This window comes from Sus scrofa, chromosome 5 (assembly GCF_000003025.6).
Source record: "Sus scrofa isolate TJ Tabasco breed Duroc chromosome 5, Sscrofa11.1, whole genome shotgun sequence".
In the NCBI taxonomy this organism is placed as follows: Eukaryota; Metazoa; Chordata; class Mammalia; order Artiodactyla; family Suidae; genus Sus; species Sus scrofa.
Genome location: NC_010447.5, coordinates 3,205,346 through 3,224,421, shown reverse-complemented (window position 1 = coordinate 3,224,421; position 19,076 = coordinate 3,205,346). Strand labels below are relative to the sequence as shown.

Below are 19,076 nucleotides of genomic sequence, written 5' to 3'. Positions count from 1 at the left end.
TTCCGGCCGGGCCTCATCTGCGCGCGCCGCCGGGGGCGGGCCTTCCGGCGCGGCGCGGAAGCGGCGGCGGCGACAGCGGCGGCAGTGGAGCAGGTTGGCAGCACTCAGATGCAGGCGGCGCGGCACGTCGTGTGCGCCCTGTCCGGCGGGGTGGACAGCGCGGTGGCCGCGCTGCTGTTGAGGCGGAGAGGTGAGGTGGCCCCTTCTCGGGAGTCCTGCCCCGTCCCGCGGGCCTTGGGTGGCGCCCCGTCTCAGCTGTGCGTGGGGCGCTGTGGGACCCGGGTCCTCGCTGTGGCGCCCCGGCCCCTCTTCCTCTGCCTGGGCGTCGGGAGAGCGCGCGACGGCAGCCGGGGCAGTCGGGCCCCGTAACCGACGCCGTGGAGGGTGGATCTCCGACCTGAGGGCACCGCGTTTTTCCCTGACCCAGCGCGCGGGGTCATGGCGGCGGCGGCGGCGTCCGCACTTAGCCAGGGGCGGGCGCAGACGTGAGCGGCGCTGACCTCTGCGGACACAGCAGCCTCCGTCGAGGGCCTTGTCCTTACGATAGACGAAGGGACCGTCAGCAGCGTGTGCGACAATACCGACGGGCAGTCTGCTTATTTATTTATTTTGCTTTTTAGAGCAGCACCGGCGGCATGTGGAGGTTCCCAGGCTGGGGGTCCAATCGGACCTGCAGCCCCCGGCCTACACCGCAGCCACAACAACACCGGATCCGAGCCTCATCTGTGACCTACACCGCAGCTCACGGTAACACCGGATCCTTAACCCACTGAGCGAGGCCAAGGATGGGACCTTCAACCTCATGGTTCCTAATGGGCTTCGTTGCCGCTGCTGCACAAGGGGAACTCCCAGTCTACTTGTTAAACCATGTCCATGTTCTCCATTGAATGGATGGCAGATTTCTGTGCAAAAGCGCTTGTATTTCTCAGGCGTCCAAAGGGTGCCTCCAGCCGAGATTAACTGCCTGGGGATATTCTCCATGTGTGTGGCCCTCCCTCACTGTGAGGCCTCGCACACACCTAGTGACGCTTGTGGACCCTCTGCTGTGAGCCGTGCTGGAGACTCCGAATGCAGCGTGGATGGGAGGTGCCCGACCTGGGACACGTGGCTTAAGCTCTCCCTGTCAAATGCCTACCTCCCAGAGTCACTGAAGTATTAAGTAACAGCACATATAGCAAGTTTGCACAGTGCATATTAGGCACTCGGAAAAACAGCAGAAACAAACCTGACTAGTATCCATGAGGATGCAGGTTTGATCCCTGGCCTTGATCAGTGGGTTAAGGATCCAGCGTTGCCATGAGATGTGGTGTGAGTCGCAGATGCAGCTTAGACCCCGAGTTGCTGTGGCTCTGGCATAGGCGGACAGCTGTATCTCCGATTGGACCCCTAGTCTGGGAATTTCCATATGCCGCAGGTGCAGTCCTAAAAAGTGGGAAAAAACAAAACAAAACCAAAACTAGTCGTGGCTATTCGTTCATATTATTAACAACCATATCTGTTACAAAAGGTTTAATAAGTGTTAATCAGAAGTGCAGGAGTTCCCATCGTGATGCAGTGGTTAACAAATCCGACTAGGAACCATGAGGTTGCAGGTTCGATCCCTGGCCTTGCTCAGTGGGTTAAGGATCCGGCGTTGCTGTGAGCTGTGGTGTAGGCCGGTGGCTACAGCTCCAATTAGACCCCTAGCCTGGGAACCTCCATATGCCGCGGAAGCGGCCCAAGAAACGGCAAAAAGCCAAAAAAAAAAAAAAAAGAAAAAAAAAAAAGAAGTACAGGCAGGAGTTCTTGTTGTGGCGCAGAGGAAATGAATCTGACTAGGAACCATGAGGTTGCACGTTCAATCCCTGGCCTTGCTCAGTGGGTTAAGGATCCGGCATTGCTGTGGCTGTGGTGTCGGCCGGCAGCTACAGGTCCGATTGGACCCCCAGCCTGGGAACCTCCACATGCCGCAGGTGTGGCCCTAAAAAGACAAAAAAAGCCAAAAAAAGCCAAAAAAAAAAAAAAAGAAGTACAGGCAGACTGTAAGCGTACATAATTGTGAGGAAGGTTGGATCAACAGGTCACAGAGGTGGTGGTGTTTGAGCTGAGACTGTTGTCAGACCCATGTCCAGGGAGGCCACACCAAAAGCTTGAGTTTGGAACAGAGAAGGGCTAATTAGGGCAGGACCTGGAAGTTGGGAGACCTGGACTCGTCCCAAAGCCGTGGTTACAGGACTTGGAGGAAGAGTAGGATTTCACTGAGCAAAGATCCGGAGTCGTGACGTGAGGAGGAGAGCACATCTGGCCGAGCCAGCACAGGGCAGAAGCCAGAGACACGAAGGTGTCGGCCAGGTCTGGCCAGAGGCAGGTGGAAGGGGAGGAGGGTGGGGGCAGGGTTGAGCCCCGGTTAGGGAGCGAGTTCTGTCAGATACCCGGCCGTGTCGGGTGGCAGTGCAGCGTCCTCTGACGGGGCCGGGACGTGTCGGGGGAGACGCGGGACACTGCGTCCATTAGGAAGGTGAGCGCGCCTCCTCCTCGGAGCCCAGATAGTCCAGCTTCCTTGGGCCTTCCTGCTCCCATGGGGAAGCCGATGGACGTAGCAGAAGAAAGCCTGGTCCTCTCTGCTTGGCCTCCAGGTCTTTCCCAGTCTCGCTGGAGGCGCACGTTTTGTCGTGTGCTCCTGGGGCAGGCAAGGTGTTCCAGTCCCATCCTAGACTGCCTGAGGCCGTGCGCTTGCAAGTGGGTCACATCTCCGGGAGAAAGATGAGGAGATAGGTGAGGCTGCACAAGAGGGGATTTCTTTATCTTTTTTTTTTTTTTTTGGTCTTTTTAGGGCTGCACCACGCATATTCAGGCTAGGGGGGAATTGGAGCCATAGCCACAAGCCTATGTCACAGCCACAGCAGTGCTAGGTCCAAGCTGCATCTGTGACTTACACCTTGGCTTGCTGCAAAGCCAAATCCTTATCCCACTGAGCGAGGCCAGGGATTGAACCCGCATCCTCATGGATACTAGTCAGGTTCTTAACCCGCTGAGCCACAGTAGGAACTCCAGGAGAGGGGATTTTTAAAGCGCTGGGTGTGGAGTTGTATGTGTGCTCTGTTAAGCTCTTGTTCTGGTGCTGGACACCGGGGACATGGCTGGCTGAGACGCAGCAGCGCCTGTGGTCAGAGGGGGTGGCTCGGTGCTCTAGTGAGGGGCTGGGGGCCACTGGCCGGCAGTGCTGGAGCCCAGCGTGCTTTGCGCTGTAAGAGAAGCAGAGTCGGGGGGTTTGGGAGGCAGGGGGGGGGGCCTGTCGCCTGCTGGGGTGGGGGTCGTTCTCCATGTGGCGTTTTAGTTTTGGCAAAGCTCTGTCACTGAATCTCTGTTTTCTGGAGACCATTTTAAACCTTTTGCAGCCAGATGCCCTGTCTTTGATTGCATTGAGCCTTTACCCCAAAGAAACAGATTTCTCATAGGTGGTGGGCACCTGTGCAGCGCTGAAGTTGGTCTCGGAAAAGGGAAAAAATAAGTCTCAAAATATATAGAGAGGACAGCTCTTAGAGTAAAACAAGCCCCCCTCAATTTTTTTTGACGGCACTTGTGGCGTGTGGACGCTCCTGAGCCAGAGAGCGAACCCACGCCGCAGCAGTGACCAGAGCCGCTGCAGCGACAATGCTGGATCCTTAACCTGCTGAGCCACAGGGAGCTCCAGAGTTGAGGACTGAGAGTCTCCTTCTCAGCTGGCAGTTGGAAGTAGCTCATGAAAGAAGTTTACTTTTCTGGTGACCGAGGGTGGTTTTTATTTGCTTTGAAACATTTTGTGGACTTTCTGCGCTCCCTTCGTTCAGTCAGCACACCTTTGCTGCGTCTCCCTTTGCGTGAGACATCGTGCTGACAGTGTGGGGACCCAGCGATGACGACGCGCCGTCTTGCTGTTCCCGTGGGGACGCAGGCAGGCAGCCCCGCAGGGGAGTGTGGTGACGGAGGCCTCACCACGGGCGGCGGGAGGCTTGGGGTAGGACCATCAGCTGGGAGTCAGGGTGGTTTGCACTAAGATCTGGTCCGAGCACCGAAGGCCACGTGCCCAGGGGGGTGCCGGGCACACTGGTGCACAGAGGCACAGGAAAGTTCCTTTTTCCACCCATGGTTGGTTTTGTCTTTTTTTTTTTAGGGCCGCACCCGCAGCATATGGAGGTTCCCAGGTCAGGGGTCACATCTGAGCCGCGTCTGCGACCCACACCACAGCCACAGCAACACCGGATCCATAACCCACTGAGCGAGGCCACATCCTCCTGGATGCCAGCTGGGTCCGTTAACCGCTGAGCCACGAAGGGAACCCCCGTGGCTGGTTTTATTCACTGCCTTTAATGTGCCCTTGGTGCCTCCCCAGGTTACCAGGTGACGGGGGTGTTTATGAAGAACTGGGACTTGCTGGATGAGCGGGGGGTGTGCGCCGCCGACAAAGACTGCGAGGACGCGTACAGAGTGTGCCAGATCCTAGACCTCCCCTTCCGGCAAGTGTCCTACGTGAAGGAGTACTGGCATGATGTGTTCAGGTGGGTGTGGGTCCCGCGGGGCCGCGAGCTCTTCCCCAGGGCAGGGCTACCGTAGCTGGCCAGGCTGAGGGCCTGCAGCCGGCGCTTCTGGGCCAGTGGTGCCAAAGGCCGCGTGTGGGAGGCCCAGCCGCTCTCGGGGAGTCTGCGTTAGAGCCCAGGCCTGCGTGCCAGCGCACCCTGGCTCTTATTCCTGCTGTGCGCCACCTGCTGGGAGTCTCTGTAATGTCTCTGGAATCTTGAGCGGTTTCTGCAGTTAAGGTAGCTCAGAGGAGCTGGGGCGGCGGTCTCCCCTGCAAGGCTGGCTGAGACTGGCCCGAGGACGGGTCCACTGGGCAGTAGATGTCAGGCTGAGGAGTCAGGTGGGGTCCTTGTCGAAAGGGACCCGGGTCTGGGCCTGGGATGGGGCCTGGGCATTGCACTGTTTCAGGCCCTCCGCTGAGTCCGGTGGAGGGGGTCCTGTGGGCCTTTGGGCAGCAGTGCCACGGGGCTGCGGGTCTGAGGAGCGGAGCTGCAGCCGCCTCTGCACAGATGTTTGGTGCAAATACTGAGAATGGCCCTATACCGAAGGTTTCCTGTTTTGCAGAAAATTATGGTTTTGGTAAGACAAGGAGAGACTCTAAGCAAGTAATTTAATGGGTTTATCTTTGGAGGGATGTTTCACACTTAGGAATGAATGGTCTTTTTCTCTTATTCCAGCGATTTCTTAAATGAGTATGAAAAAGGAAGAACTCCTAATCCTGACATCATCTGCAACAAGCACATCAAGTTCAGTTGCTTTTTTAATTACGCCGTGGATAATCTTGGTAAGTAATTCGGATCGTCTTCCTTTGTCTTTTTAAAAACCCAAGGTTCCGGGAGCTGCGGTTGGTTTCAGTGTGTATCTGCTGGATGGTGGTGGCTTGTCTGCATCTGCGGACGCAGAGCTTAAAATTGAAGAGCTCACCGGTGTAGTCGGCCCAGCGTGGGACAGGTGCTTCCGTCAGACTCTAGAGCAGGAGTCATAGCCGAGCCCGGGAGGCACGGCACGGCCTCAGCTCTCCCGCTGCTGCTCGTAGTTAATGTCATTGCCAAAGCCTCGTGTTAAGGGAACACTTGGACTCCAGTGACAAAGATGAGTCACGCACCGCATCCTTCGTCGTCACGCACACGCGAAGCCCCTCGGGCAGCAGGGACGCAGACCGCGTGAGAAGTACGGTCCCTCGGCCTCTGGGGACCGACCTAGGATGGCCTGGGTCGCAGCCTTGAGCTCACCCTGCTTGAGAGGCATGTGGGCCATTGGATGCTCTTTGGAAACGTGGGTGCTCACACCGCTGCTGCTGCTTCCTTTGTGTGTCTGTGTGTGTTTTAGGGCCACACCCGAAGCATGTGGAGGTGCCCAGGCTAGGGGTCCAATCAGAGCTGTAGCCACCGGCCTACACCACAGCCACAGCAGCACCAGATCCGAGCTGTGTCTGTGACCTACACCACAGCTCTCGGCAACACCGGACCCTAAACCCACTGAGGGAGGCCAGGGGTCGAACCTACTTCCTCATGGGTACCAGTTGGGTTCATTACCACTGAGCCCCAATGGGAGCTCCCCTGCTGCTTCCATTTGGAACGGATTCCAGAGGCCGACTGTCTGCTCTGTGACGTCAGGGTCATCGTGGCAACAGATGCAGCAAATCCAGAAGCACGACTTCCCACCCCAGGTAGAGGCGTGGCCTTGGCCTCTGCCTGTGTCTCGTGCTTGGGAAAGTGGGTTGAACGTTACCCGGCAGCCCAGGCCTCTGGCCATTTTGCATAGTGTGGACAGAGGCAATTAGATGTGCTGTTTGGTCCTTCACTGTGACAAAAACTGTATGTATTGATCAGAGACAGTGGAAAACTATAGAAGAGCGAAAAACGGAGGGAAGGTGTCAGCTATCATTTCACCTCCCGAATCAAAGGAGAAGATTTCTTTTCTTTGCTTTTTTTTTTTTTTTTTTTTGGCTTTTTGCCATTTTCATGGGCCGCTCCCGCGGCATGTGGAGGTTCCCAGGCTAAAGGTCGAATTGGAGTTGTAGCTGCCAGCCTAGGCCAGAGCCACAGCCACGTGGGATCCGAGCTGCGTCTGCGATCGACACCACAGCTCACAGCAACGCCGGATCCTTAACCCACTGAGCCAGGCCAGGGATTGAACCCGCAACCTCATGGTTCCTCGTCGGATTCGTTAACCACTGAGCCACGACGGAAACGCCTTTTTTTTTTTTTTTTTGCAAAGGAGAAGGTTTTCTGATGTTTGTCTTCATTTTTATCTGGACATTAAAAAAAGTGGAGTCCTAGACGCTTTTGCTACTGAACAGTATCCTAAGTATCTTCCCGGCGCCGTTAAAAATTCTGCGTGAATGGCACTGTTATCACGGCTTTATGTATCATTCATTTATTTCATGTTCTCCTGCTGTTGGACATTTTGGTTGTTTTCCGTTTCTCCTTGGTTTAGGAAACACTGAAATGCGCTTTCTGTACTTAAAGCTTTGTGTGCGCATCTGACTTCCTCCTTAAGCTGGAATGAATGGACAGCTGGATGTTAACTTTCAAAGGCGCTCAGAGATGCCGTAAAACCTGTTGCAGGTGACGTCCCCCAGAGGTCCTGCTGCGTTGCAGCTGGTTAATGAGTCAGCTTGTCTCTGTGGCCGTGCAGGTCCGATCCCTGGGCCCACGCAGTGGGTTAAGGATCCGGGGTTGCTGCAGCTGTGGTGCTGGTCGCAGCTGCAGTTTGGATTCGATCCCTGGCCTGGGAACTTCTCTGTGCGGCGGGGGTGGCTGGAAAAAGAAAGGTGAAAGTTTAAAGACTCACAAGCTGCTTGTCCAGCAGGATTTCGGGTGCTCAGGAATGTCTCTGCTCCCTGGGCTCTGGGTGCTGCGGGGGCGGGGCGCAGACCCTGCTGGCGGAAGACCTGGTGTCTGCCCGCGCCCTGCACCCGCCCCCGGGCTCACCCTGGCCATGGCCAGCAAGTGCGAGTCTCAAGCGGATTGTTGTGCTCCTTAAACCCTCCCAGGAGCAGACGCCGTGGCCACGGGGCACTATGCGAGGACGTCGCAGGAGGATGAGGAGGTCTTCCGGCAGAAGCACATCAGGAGGCCAGAGGGGCTCTTCAGGAACCGCTTTGAAGTTAGGAGCGGTGAGTGAGCGCCCGCGTCGGAGCCCGAGTGTTTGTGCACAGCGGGAAAGACCGTGGAGCGTGACCGCGGGTTGTCTGAGCACCCGCCCCACCTCTCTCTGAGTCCCACACTCGCGCCTCGGTTTGGTTTCCTTTGAAAAGGGACAGTCACTGGGAGGTCGCGTCCCCACGGGCCTGTGGTTGGTACCGGGAGGGGGCTGAGGCAGGCGCCCAGGCCAGGGCTGCCGGGTCCCCTAGTTCCAGGGGAATGTGTGTCAGGCATACCGCCGCCTGAGAGGCCCTGGTCTTACCCTTGGGTTTGGGGGGCTTGGGGTTGAGTGACCTGACAATCAGGCACAGGCCTGGCGGCCAGGCTTGTGACTCTGCTTATGAGTTCGTTTATCGGGGTCAGAGCTTCACCTTCCAAGATGCCCAGCAGCCATCTGCAGAGCTGCCGGCGGGTCCCGTGCGTGTGCGTTATAGCCAAGAGGGCTTCGCATCAAGTGAAAGACAAATGGGCCCGAGAGCCGTGTTTCTGCAGGCAGTGGCCTTGTAGGATCATGGGGGTGGCAGCGTGGGGGCTGAGCGTCCCCCTCCTCACGTCCGCCGGCCTCCCCGCCCCCCACGTGCGGTCTGTGTGCGCCCCACGGTGCCCCTCTTAGCTGTGGCAGGAGGGGGTGCTCTCGTCCTGCCTCTCAGATGAGGACTGAAGCCCCGCTGTGCTGTGCTCACTGCTGGGGAGGCCGTGGCGCTAGGCGGTGGGGCTGGACCTCCGCAGGCTCCGTGCCCTTCCTGCCGTCCCCCGGGCCACCCACCCGATGTGAGGGCCTGTTCCCTTTCCCTCCGCCCCCCTCACAGCCGCCGAGGCCCCAGATCTCCTTACTGAGGGGCCCAGACAAGGCCTCTGCTGCCCTGATGTCGGGCGGCCTCCCGCTGCTGCCGCGGTCCCTGTGGGGATGCGCGGGGGGCGGGGAGGTGGGGGCAGCGACCCTCCCCGCCTGCTGCCTTCCACCCTCCCTCCTGGGCACCCTCCATGGCAGGAGAACATGGGCTTGGTGCCCGGCCTGGGCGCGTGCAGCTCCACGGTGGGAGTCGCCGGTGAACGTGGGTCTGAGGGACCCGAGAAGATGAAGCCTTTGTTTCGTGTCCAGCAGCCCGACTCTGGTCTCCTAGGAAGGGCGAGGCCCGGCAGGGCTCCCCAGGCCTCTTCGAGGGCCTGCACCCAGACCCGACTGCCGGGCACTGGCTGGTTCCGCGTGGTGGCTGTGGTGACACCGCAGTGTCTTCGTTCTCTGTGGTGCCCAGAGATGTGTTTTCCTGTTTTGAGCATTAAAGCAGTGAAGGAGATGTAGTTTTATTGGGGATTTTTGGCCCAGCAGGCATTTTTTTAGCAGTAGTAAATTACAGTTGAGCAGGGAAAAACCCCATGGTTAAAGTATATAAATTATTAAAATTTAGTGAAACGAAATCTAAGTAGTTTTACTTTGATAGAAGTTACTGTTCTTCATTCTTTCCCACTGTTTTTGATAACCAGAGTTTTCATTTTATTTTTTGGGCTGCTCCCACGGCACACACAAGTTCCTGGGCTAGGGTTGGAACCCACACTACAGCAGCAACAACACTGGATCCTTAACCCACCGAGCCACCAGGGAACTCCTGATGACTGGAGATTTTTATTTGACTTTTACTCAGTTGCCCTGGAGACCAGGACGAGGGCCTCCGGGCCTGGGTCCTGGGGGGTCCTGTGTGGGGGCAGCGGAGGTTTGCCGGCCTGGGGAGTGAAGGTGCTGAATGAAGCTCCGGGCACAGGCAGACCCTCACCTGGTGGGCGTCCTTCTCGGGGATTTAGGGTTGTCTGCTTTCTTTTTTAAAGATCATAGACTTTGAGTCTGTTTTAAAGAACTCAGAACTTGGGAATTCCCTTCATGGAGCAGCGGAAACGAATCTGACTAGGAACCAGGAGGCTGCAGGTTCGATCCCTGCCCTCGCTCAGTGGGTTAAGGATCCGGCGTGGCCGTGAGCTGTGGTGTAGGTCGCAGATGCGGCTCGGATCCTGCGTTGCTGTGGCTGTGGTGTAGGCCGGCAGCTCTAGTTCTGATTCGACCCCTAGCCTGGGAACCTCCATATGCCGCAGGCACGGCCCCCCCAAAAAAAAGTAAAAAAATAAAGTAACTCGAAACGTGGAGAAATTGCACGTTGCTGCTGGTGTTCGGAGGCCTCTGTACACAGTGTTGGAATTCAGTTTTGAAACAAAAAATATCACTTGGCAGATGAGCCTGCCCACCTGATGGCAGGTCGAGTGACCTCTGCTTTTCACTTGCCCCTTGATCTTGTTGTTTTGTGTGTGAAAGTGATGGCATGGATACGAGGGGGTCGGGCTCCGTCTCCAGCTCGGTCCTTCTGTCCCTGCGCCTTCGAGGGCAGGCACTGGGGTTATCTGAGCCTCGGTGTCCCCTGTTGCAGACCCAGGCAGATTTGAGGTCACGGGTGAGAAACGTTACGTGTCCCCTGTCACTAGACCCAGGCAGATTTGAGGTCACGGGTGAGAAACGTTACCTCCACGAGAGCATGTTCCCTGCATGCCTGGGACAAGCCACACCGTGCGTGTGTGTGTGTGTGTGCGCACGTGCGCGTGTGCCCGGGTGTCCCTTGCCCTGGCTGTGAGAGCCGTGGGAGGAGCCGGAACCACTCGGATCACGCTAACTTTTCGCCATTGGTCCCTGAGCTTTGTTTGTGGTCGTGGAAGTTCTGTGACACGCCAGGCAGGACCGAGCGGCCCGGAGACAGAGCCGGGCCGTCTTTGCTAAACCGCGCCCCGTGGCCGGCGTGGGTCGCCCCGCTGCGCCGTGGCCGTGACGCCGGGAAGGGGCTTTACAGTGCAGCGGAACGTTAGAGGAGAGGCAGAGAGCGTCTGGCAAACATCAGCCTGGTCCCGAGACAAAACCCCACCGCCGCCGAGCAGGGAGGCGCGTTGCGCAGCCAGGTGCTGCTGGGGTGTGGTCTGGGCCGCTGGTGGGGCCTGGGGTCAGGGGGTTCCTCGGGAGCAGCCAGGGCCCGAACCCATCCCGTGGTTACCAGAAACCACAGCTGACACCACGGCAGCGGATTTCCTGTGAGTGGTCTCATCCAGTTTCCCCAAAGGTGGCTGAACTTTTCTTATTACTTCAAAACATTTTGTCCTGAGAGGCTTAATCTTTGAAAAGATTACAGTCTAGTATATAAACTGGAATGAGTTTCCTTCTCACATAAAACCTACCTTCCACGTGTTTTTTTTCAATAGTAGATAAATTCAGGATGAGAATTTTTCATACCTGAACCTCGATGGCTCTTTTTCTGGAAGCGGGTTATTGAGTATTGATCTTTGCTTCTGCCAGACCAGGGCTGGTCTGTCAAAGTAAACAGGAGGACGTTATTTAAAAGCAAAGTAGGATGATTTTTATCCCTGCAACATCTTCTGTTTTTACTTTTGGCAGCGGTAAAGCTTCTCCAAGCAGCTGACAGCTTTAAAGACCAGACCTTCTTTCTCAGCCAGGTTTCCCAGGACGCCCTGCGGAGAACCCTCTTCCCCCTGGGGGGGTTAACGAAAGCGTTTGTAAAGAAAATAGCTGCTGAGAATAGACTCCATCATGTGCTTCAGAAAAAGGAGGTACGAGGAGTTCCCGTCGTGGCGCAGTGGTTAACAAATCCAACTAGGAACCATGAGGTTGTGGGTTCGGTCCCTGCCCTTGCTCAGTGGGTTAACGGTCCGGCATTGCCGGGAGCTGTGGTGTAGGTTGCAGACGCGGCTCGGATCCCGCGTTGCTGTGGCTCTGGCGTAGGCCGGTGGCTACAGCTCCGATTCGACCCCTAGCCTGGGAACCTCCCATATGCCGCAGGAGCAGCCCAAGAAATGGCAAAAAGACAAAAAAAAGAAAAAAAAAAAGAAAGGAAAAGGAGGTACGATTGGGGGCATGTGTTCACGGCCACAGCCCCGTGTCCTGGGGTCCGGGTGCTGATGTCATCAGTGGGCGGTGCTGTGACACGTGCAGAAAACAGCTGAAGAGTGACCTCCCCCGCCTGAGCCCCGGCGCCTCCCAGGTGGCAGCTTCCCGAGCAGCGCGGTGGCTCCAGATGAGAGCAGGGCGATGAGGACCGGGCCCCTGGGCGCCCTGTGGGCACCCAGGTCTGTCTGCCACACGCCCGCGTCACGTGTGTCCTCTGCACTGGGCGCTGGGCCGCTGGCCTCTGAGGACACGGTGAGGGGCACAGTCTCACTCCCGCTCACGGAGCTCAGGTCACGGGCAGACGGACCGACCCACCGTAGTCAGCGTGGGGGTGTCTCTGAGGAGCATGAGATGGGTGAGAAGACGCCAGGGGCTCTGGTTTAGATTGGGGGCCAGAGACAGGCAGGAAAGGCCTCGGAGGAAAGTGCCGCCTTCACCCTGAGGCCTGGCGGCGAGTAGGACTTGGGGTCACGTGGGCGGCCGGGCAGAGCCTGTGCAAAGGCCCTGTGCCTGGCACATTGACGCTGAGGTGAAGCAGCGTGGTGGGGCCGCGCCCAGGGCAGGCCCCAGTCTGACCGGCCGTTTCGGGTTGAGGCGGCTCTGGCTGCAGCTGCCACTCCATGTCTGTCCTGGGGACGGGCCTGGCTGTGCCCTGGTCGGCAGGTCCCCAAGGAGGGCACCCTGCACCCTGCCTGCAGCCGTCCCCCGTCCATCTCTTCCCCTGGCGGTTTCTGGGTGGGATGGTGGGTGCTTGGGGAGCCACCCCACAGGACCCGCATTCTAGGGATGCCACTGAGGTGCACGTGAGGAGGCGCAGGCGCGGGGCGCATGGCCCGGGGCCCCGGTCTCCCGCGCTGGGCGGCGTCACCTCGGGAGGAGGCTCCTCGCTGAGACCCTCCTGCGATGCTTCGCCTCGTGGCCCGGCCTCTGCTTCCCGCTCCTGCCCTGGACTCAGGGACAGTGGCCCGAGGGCTTGAGCAGCCGTATTTCCTTTCCCGGGGCGGCTGGTCTCACCGGCTGCAGCGCAGGCAGGTGTGGTGTTGTCGGGCAGGGCCTGGACTGGGGACCCGAAATAGCCCCGCAGCTCTGTGTGGCTCTGACGGTGGCTGCAGGGCTGCAGGAGGGAGGCCGGGCAGGTGAGGCCCGAGGAGGCCGGGGCCCGGGGTCTCCGAGCCGACGCCGCCGGGGCAGCACGGCCCCACGTGGGCGGCTGGTCTCACGCAGCCTTCCTTCCGTTTCAGAGCATGGGCATCTGTTTCGTTGGCAAAAGGAACTTTGAGGATTTCATTCTTCAGGTGAGCGTCCTTGATGCCAACGGAGGGAGTCGTGTTTCTCCCCCGGACCCGCGTCCATTATTGATGGACCCTGTGTTTTCCAGTATTTACAGCCTCGACCCGGTAAATTTATTTCTATAGAAGACAATAAGGTTCTGGGAACGCACAAAGGTGAGACGCGGCCTCCGGCTGCCCTTCCCGCTGAGCCCCGTGGGGCGTGCGCGGCATGGGTGGAGCTCTGGGGACGCAGACGCACGGGAGCTCTGACGGGGTGTTTGGGTTTTGAGATGTGGGCTCCTTTTAAGCCTCGCAGCCCCTGGAAAGGATGCCATCTGGGGGAAAGAAAAGTTTGCTGGTGGCCTAGCAGTAAGGACTGGGCATTGTCACTGCTGTGGCGCAGGTTCAATCCCCGGCCCGGGCACTCGTGCATGCTGTGGGGCAGCCACAAAATCAGAAGGAGCCCGCCTCACTCAGCTGCCTCCTCTCTGGGCTGTGTGCTAAGCCCCTGTGAGCAGACTTGCCTTTCCCCCGTGTTCCGGGAGCCCTGGACTGCAGAAAACTCCCACCCCCAGGCACAGAGTTAGGTCAGCTTCACGAGACTCATGATTTAGGATGTGAAGAGATGGGATCAGAAGGGGGTCCTCGGGCCCGTGCGGCCCCCTCCTCCGCAGGCGGCTGTTGGGGCTAGAGCACCAGGACAGCGTGGGGAGGCCGGGTCAGGCGGGAGGTCACGCCCAGGAGGGAGGAGGGCGCTTGGGTCGATGATAAGGGGGCCTTGGCCTGGGGACCCTGGACTCGGCCCCGCGTGGGTCTGACCTGCCGGAAGGACGAGGGCGCACTCCCAGCTGTGGACACTCACAGGGGCTTGTTCCTTGGAGACCCCTCCCGCTGGTTTGGCTGGTGCTTTTCCCCTCCCTATTTTCTGTTGGGGGAGTGGGGCCCAGACATCACTGTGACAGGAGGAGGTGACAGCCCTGCTGAGGCCAGAGCCACTCGGTGCCCCCACCCTGTCCCCACAGGGCTGTCGGGACGCAGGGGAGCCTGGCTCAGTTGCGCAGCCTGGAGAAGAGCACAGGGCGGGTGGTTCCCTCCGCTGCCTCTGCCCGTGCACGGGCACGGCGAGGGTGGTCCTGCCACCTGGCCTGTGGTGTTTGTGGAAGCGGTGGGGTGTGCAGAGGGATGCGGGGGGAGCTGGGCACGGGGAAGTCGGGGCAGCCCTGAGGCCCCAGCCCGCATTTGGTCAGTACCTGGGGGGCGTGCGTGTGGAACCCACGGGTACATGGCTCCAGCGGGAGGCCTCGTGGCTTCAAGCGGGACACTTGGCCCACATTCGAAGGGAGTGTCCCTGTTCTTTGGGGATCGGGGGCCCCGCAGCTGGAACGGGCCTCGGCGCCCCAGCCCAGGAGTGCTGTTGGAAGCGGGACTCGCTCCCTCACGGAGCACCTGTCTCTGTAGGCTGGTTCCTGTACACTCTGGGCCAGAGAGCCAAGATAGGGGGCTTGCGGGAGCCCTGGTACGTGGTGGAGAAGGACAGCGCCAGTGGCGACGTGCTCGTGGTGAGTCGGGCTGGTGAGGGGACGGCGGTCTGGGTACACTGAGCCCACGGGGCCGAGACCTGCGGACTTGAACTTCTAGGAGGAGTGAGGTCCTGGGGTCGGCTTGCACGCCCCTCTGCTGCTTGTTGCGCGGGACTGTGACCAGTGATTTTTTTCCCTCTGCCTCAGTTCCCTCGTCCGCCAAGGGGGGAGGAAGGCTGGTGGGGAAGCTGGTGGGTCGGATGGCGTGGTTTTGTGGTTTTCCGTGCGTGTTGGCCGTTAATGATCATTGCCAGTGAGGTGCAGTGAGGGCTTTGGGGCGGGGACCCTCTGCCGAGGTGAGGTCCCCAGGGCGTCAGGACCTGGTGTCCCCTCCACAGGCCCCCCGGACAGACCACCCGGCCCTGTACAGGGACCTGCTGCGGACGGGCCGCGTGCACTGGATCGCGGAGGAGCCGCCGGCAGCCCTGGTCCGGGACAAGATGATGGCCTGCCACTTCCGCTTCCGCCACCAGATGGCGCTAGGTGACTGAGCCGGGGAGCTGCCCGGGAGGCCCCTTGTCAGGACAGGCGGTGCAGGTGGGGCGGGAAAGGCCCCACCTTTCAGGTGATGTGACTGTCCAGCCCTCCCCACCCTCTGCCCAGGCCGGAGACAGCCCTGGGGGGCCAGCTCAGCCTCCGTCCATGCCACGGGGAGGTTTTGGGGGAGAGGGTGGGGGACGAGGGTCCAGCTGGCAGGCTGGGCGCAGGTAGTGTCTGTGCTGGCCCCAGGCCCAGGCGGGCAGCACCAAGCCCCTCTGGGTGTCCCCTGAGCTTCCTCTGTTCCCGCTGCCCGTTCCTCCTTCCCTGGGGCCTGGCCTGGGCCAAGCACACTTGGCAAGGCCGGTGCCCCCTCCAAGGTCCTTCTCTTCCATCAGTGCCCTGCGTGCTGACTCTTAACCAGGACGGCACCGTGTGGGTGACGGCTGTGGAGGCTGTGCGGGCTCTCGCCCTGGGACAGGTGAGCGGGGCGCCCAGCTTCTCCGGGGCGGCGGGCGGGGGGATGCCAACAGGCAGGCAGGCTGGGACCTCGGCCCCGAGACTCTGCACTTCCTCCCACCAGAGCATCCGGTCTGCGGCTGGGGCAGAGGGGCTGCAGGCGCTCAGGTCATGGCCCTCGAGGGTGGGCGCACGGGCAGCCCTACGACCTTGAGGCCTGGCCCCTGTGTGGCCCCTGGGAGGCCCGACTGCCCCACCTCGGCCCACCTCTGGTCTGGGCCTGGGGACAAGGACGGGGTGGGGTGGGGAGTGGACAGAGATCGCCTCTCCCCTGCCGCCAGCAGCCGCAGGTCTGGGCTCCTGGCTGCTCTGCGGGCGCCCGGATGCTGGCTGTCCCGCGGGTGACACGGCCTCTCGTTTGCAGTTCGCTGTGTTCTACAAAGGGGACGAGTGCCTGGGCAGCGGGAAGATCCTCCGCCTGGGGCCGTCCGCCTACACGCTCCAGAAGGGCAGGAGCAAGTCCAGAGCGGCCACAGAGGGCTCCAGCGCCGGCCAGGGCGGTAGCCCGGGCCCGGGTCCCACGCTCTGACGAGGCTGAGCCGCCGCTGGGCAGTCCCAGGGGAGGACGTGGAGGAGCGCGGCCGCCAGGGGCTCTGCCGCCGCCTCAACCAAGGGGGTGTGGCCCGGCCTGCTGCCCCCCGCCCTGGCCAGGCTGGCCCAGCTTCTGGAAAGCCTCCGGAGCCGTGGAGAACCCGTCTTCCCCGCCTGCCCCGTGGTTGGAGCTCCGCGTTCACAGCCCCAGGCAGGTTGCCCCAGGAGCGCACCCGCGGGCCTGTGGGGGGTTGAACGGGCTGCAGGGATGGCATATCCAATAAAACGCCGTCGGGATGTGGATTCTGACCTCGGCCTCCACTGGGATCCGGGGCGGCAGGGCGCTGGCCGGGCGGGACGGCAGGTGTGCGCGGCCCAGGGGAGCGACCGTTCCCCGCCGCCTCCCCCAGGGCTGTGTGCGGAGGACCTGCGAGCGGCCTCGGGCTGCCTCCCAGGGTCTGAGGGCAGGGTGGAGGCCACCCGTCCCCCGGCTACTCTGCCGCCCAGAAGCCACCCCTTCCACTGGGAGCTCCCCGCTCCCTGGCCCGTCACACGGGAAGCCTAAGGGCTGAAGGGGCCGGCGAGGGGGAACGAGGGGGATGAGGAGCCGGGGCGCCTGTCCGGGTCCCTTCAGGCTGCTCTCAGAGGATACCCCAGACCCTTAGGCGTCCGTGTCTTCTCGTCGTGGAAGGGCCGGGGGTCTTCCTGGGGCCTCTCGGCGAACGCCAGGCCCATCCTAGGGCCACCCCCGGGCCCTCATCCAAGGCTGCACCCCCTAACTCCGCCTCAGGCGTTGGGCGTTTCGGGGCACGGATGCTTAGACGGCACTGTGTGTGTGTGTGTGTGTGTGTGTGTGTGCGCGCGTGTGTGCGTGCGTGTGTGTGTGTGTGTGCGCGCGCGCACGTGCGCACGTTTGTGTGTGTGGGGACAGCAGCTCAAGCAGGTGAGCGTACAGACGTTCAGAGCTGGCTTCGGCCTGGGGTGTTTTGGTCCCCGCTGAGTCCTGGGCTGGCTGTCGTGCTGTCAGTGGTTGACCGGCCGGCTGGGCCACAGCTGCAGGCCTCGGAGGTTTCGAGGTGCTCGGCTCCGCCTGCCCCCGCTGTCCTCGTGGGCTCCGCCTCGGGAGGGGCCGACTGCACACCCCGCTGCCTCCACTTCCCTGTCCTGGGGGTGAGGGTAGGGCCCTGTCTGTGGCCCCCAGGGTCCCCCGGAGGGAGGGCCTGGCCCCCTGGTCCGGGTGGCAGGTGGATGAGCCTCAGGCTCCCTTCTCCCCACTTCAGACCCAGTTTGTTCGTAGTGCTTCGAGCCTGTGGGGGCTGGAAGGGTGGCCCCCTGCCTCTTGTGGGCTGGAAGGTGCCCCAGGTACTGCGCTGATGGTGGTGGGGGCCCCTCGGGAGGCAGTCACATGCGTGTGTGCGGGGACAGCAGCCTCTAGGGCTCAGAAGCCCCCAGTGCTGGGGGTGGGACTGCAGGGCCAGCCCTGGTCAAGGCGCCGGGGTCGAGCAGCGGGTGGCAGGCAGCCCGGGACCCACAGTGAGGACTGGGCTTCCTTGCGAACAGGGAGGGGAGGGGCCTGAGCGAAGAGTCCCTCTGGCCTGTATGAGGACAGGACAGGACCAGGCAGGCTATAGAGGGTGGGTGTGGGGGGCAGAGTGGGTCCGGGAGCAAGGAGCTGACCACTAAGCCCTGGTCCCAACACGCGTGGCTGGCAGTGTGTGCAGAGCAGGGCGTTGTCCAGAGGGAGGCGGGGTCCAGACGCCCTGCTTCTCCCTAGCGGCTCGGTGGACGCTTCCCCAGCCCAGCGCAGTCACCCTCCTGCACAGCCGGCTCCCAACCCAGGGCAAGGGGGCGAGGCTGGGAACTGACCCCACACTTGGGACTTGCTTTGGGTTTCGGGGAGCGGCCTCAGGCCTGGCATGCTGTCCCTGCTGGCCTGGGGCGAGGGGCCCGAGCAGGGCTGTGCCCCAGACATCCAAGTGTGACCCTGTGTCAGAGGGGGACCCCCTGTTCTGTGGGGGAGCTGTGAGAGCTGCACCAGCCCCCGCCCCCAACCCCAGAGGAGTTGTGAGGGGCCAGGGGCCTGGACCTGGACTCTGCTCTGCAGAGGACAAGGCCCACAGGCAGGACGCACCCCCATGGGAACTGAGGGCCCTGGCCCCACCCCAAAGCCCAGCGGCGTCCTCCCTCCACGCCGTCCTGGCTCAAGGGAGCAGCCTCGGAGGAGCTGGAGCCCCATGCCCCCTCCTCGGCCTCCTGGGCCCTGCCTTGGCTCTCTCCCACCCATGCCTCGCCCAGCAGTGGGGAGGGGGCCAGAGCAGACACGGCCCACACTTGCTACCCTGCCACGCAGCCTCTGAGTCGGTTCCCACAATCCAGGTGAAGAGACAGACCCTGTGAAGTGGGGGCTCGGGCCGGGCAGCTGCCCCCAGGCCTGCCTCAGGCTCACGCTCCAGCCAGGCCCAGCGAGGCTTGCCTGGCTCTGGGCAGGGGGCCGACCACAGCATGGAGGCCGGGCTGAAACACCGCCTTTGTTCTGCCCGCTCAGAGGGCAGCATGGGGCCGCCTGGGGCCCAGGTTTCCTGGATCCACTGCCCTGGCGGCTGGGCCTCACGCCGGGGAACCGGGGTCTGAGCTGTGGCCCTGTTTGGGGAGCTGCCACTGGGCAGGAAGGGCAGCCAGTGGAGGCAGGTGGGCAGAGGGTCACCACTCACCCACAGCTGGCACCCGGGGCAGCCTCGGGCCACCAGTGCTACCTTCTCTCTGGGGACACAGCCTTCCGTGTGCCCTCCGGGAGGTGATGCCTCAGATTCAGCTGCAGCTGTTGGCCAAGGGGCACCACTGGGCCAAGTTCACAGGCTGGGACTCCAGGGCGTGACCTCCACAGGGGCTGGGGCTGGGCTAGATGCCCTTCCCACGTCGGGCACCCTGCTGCCAGGCCCCGTCACCCGCACACCATGACCATGGTGGAAGGGCCGGAGCTGAGGCTTTCTCACACCTGCCTCGCCTCCTGATGTAAACTGGGGGGTCCCCCTCGCCCACATCGCCCCCAGCCTAACCTCGGCCCCCGCAGCTGTGTTGT

At 61.3% G+C, this 19,076-nt stretch overlaps 1 protein-coding gene across 3 annotated transcripts; it reads left to right on the top strand.

The window, feature by feature from the left end:
* On the top strand, positions 40-16,300 carry TRMU (tRNA 5-methylaminomethyl-2-thiouridylate methyltransferase). 3 transcript variants are annotated; one of them, XM_021091373.1, is made up of 11 exons: positions 41-190; positions 4,352-4,517; positions 5,214-5,320; positions 7,535-7,657; positions 11,110-11,282; positions 12,861-12,914; positions 12,998-13,064; positions 14,349-14,449; positions 14,809-14,953; positions 15,346-15,428; positions 15,831-16,300. In XM_021091373.1, exons 1-11 carry the CDS (start codon positions 109-111, stop codon positions 15,993-15,995), a joined length of 1,266 nt encoding a protein of 421 aa, XP_020947032.1. In that variant the 5' UTR covers positions 41-108; the 3' UTR covers positions 15,996-16,300. The 3 variants fall into 3 exon arrangements, with proteins under 3 accessions (XP_020947034.1, XP_020947032.1, XP_020947033.1); XM_021091374.1 differs by lacking the exon at positions 41-190 and adding an exon at positions 2,393-2,754; XM_021091375.1 differs by lacking the exon at positions 15,346-15,428 and having other exon boundaries at positions 40-190.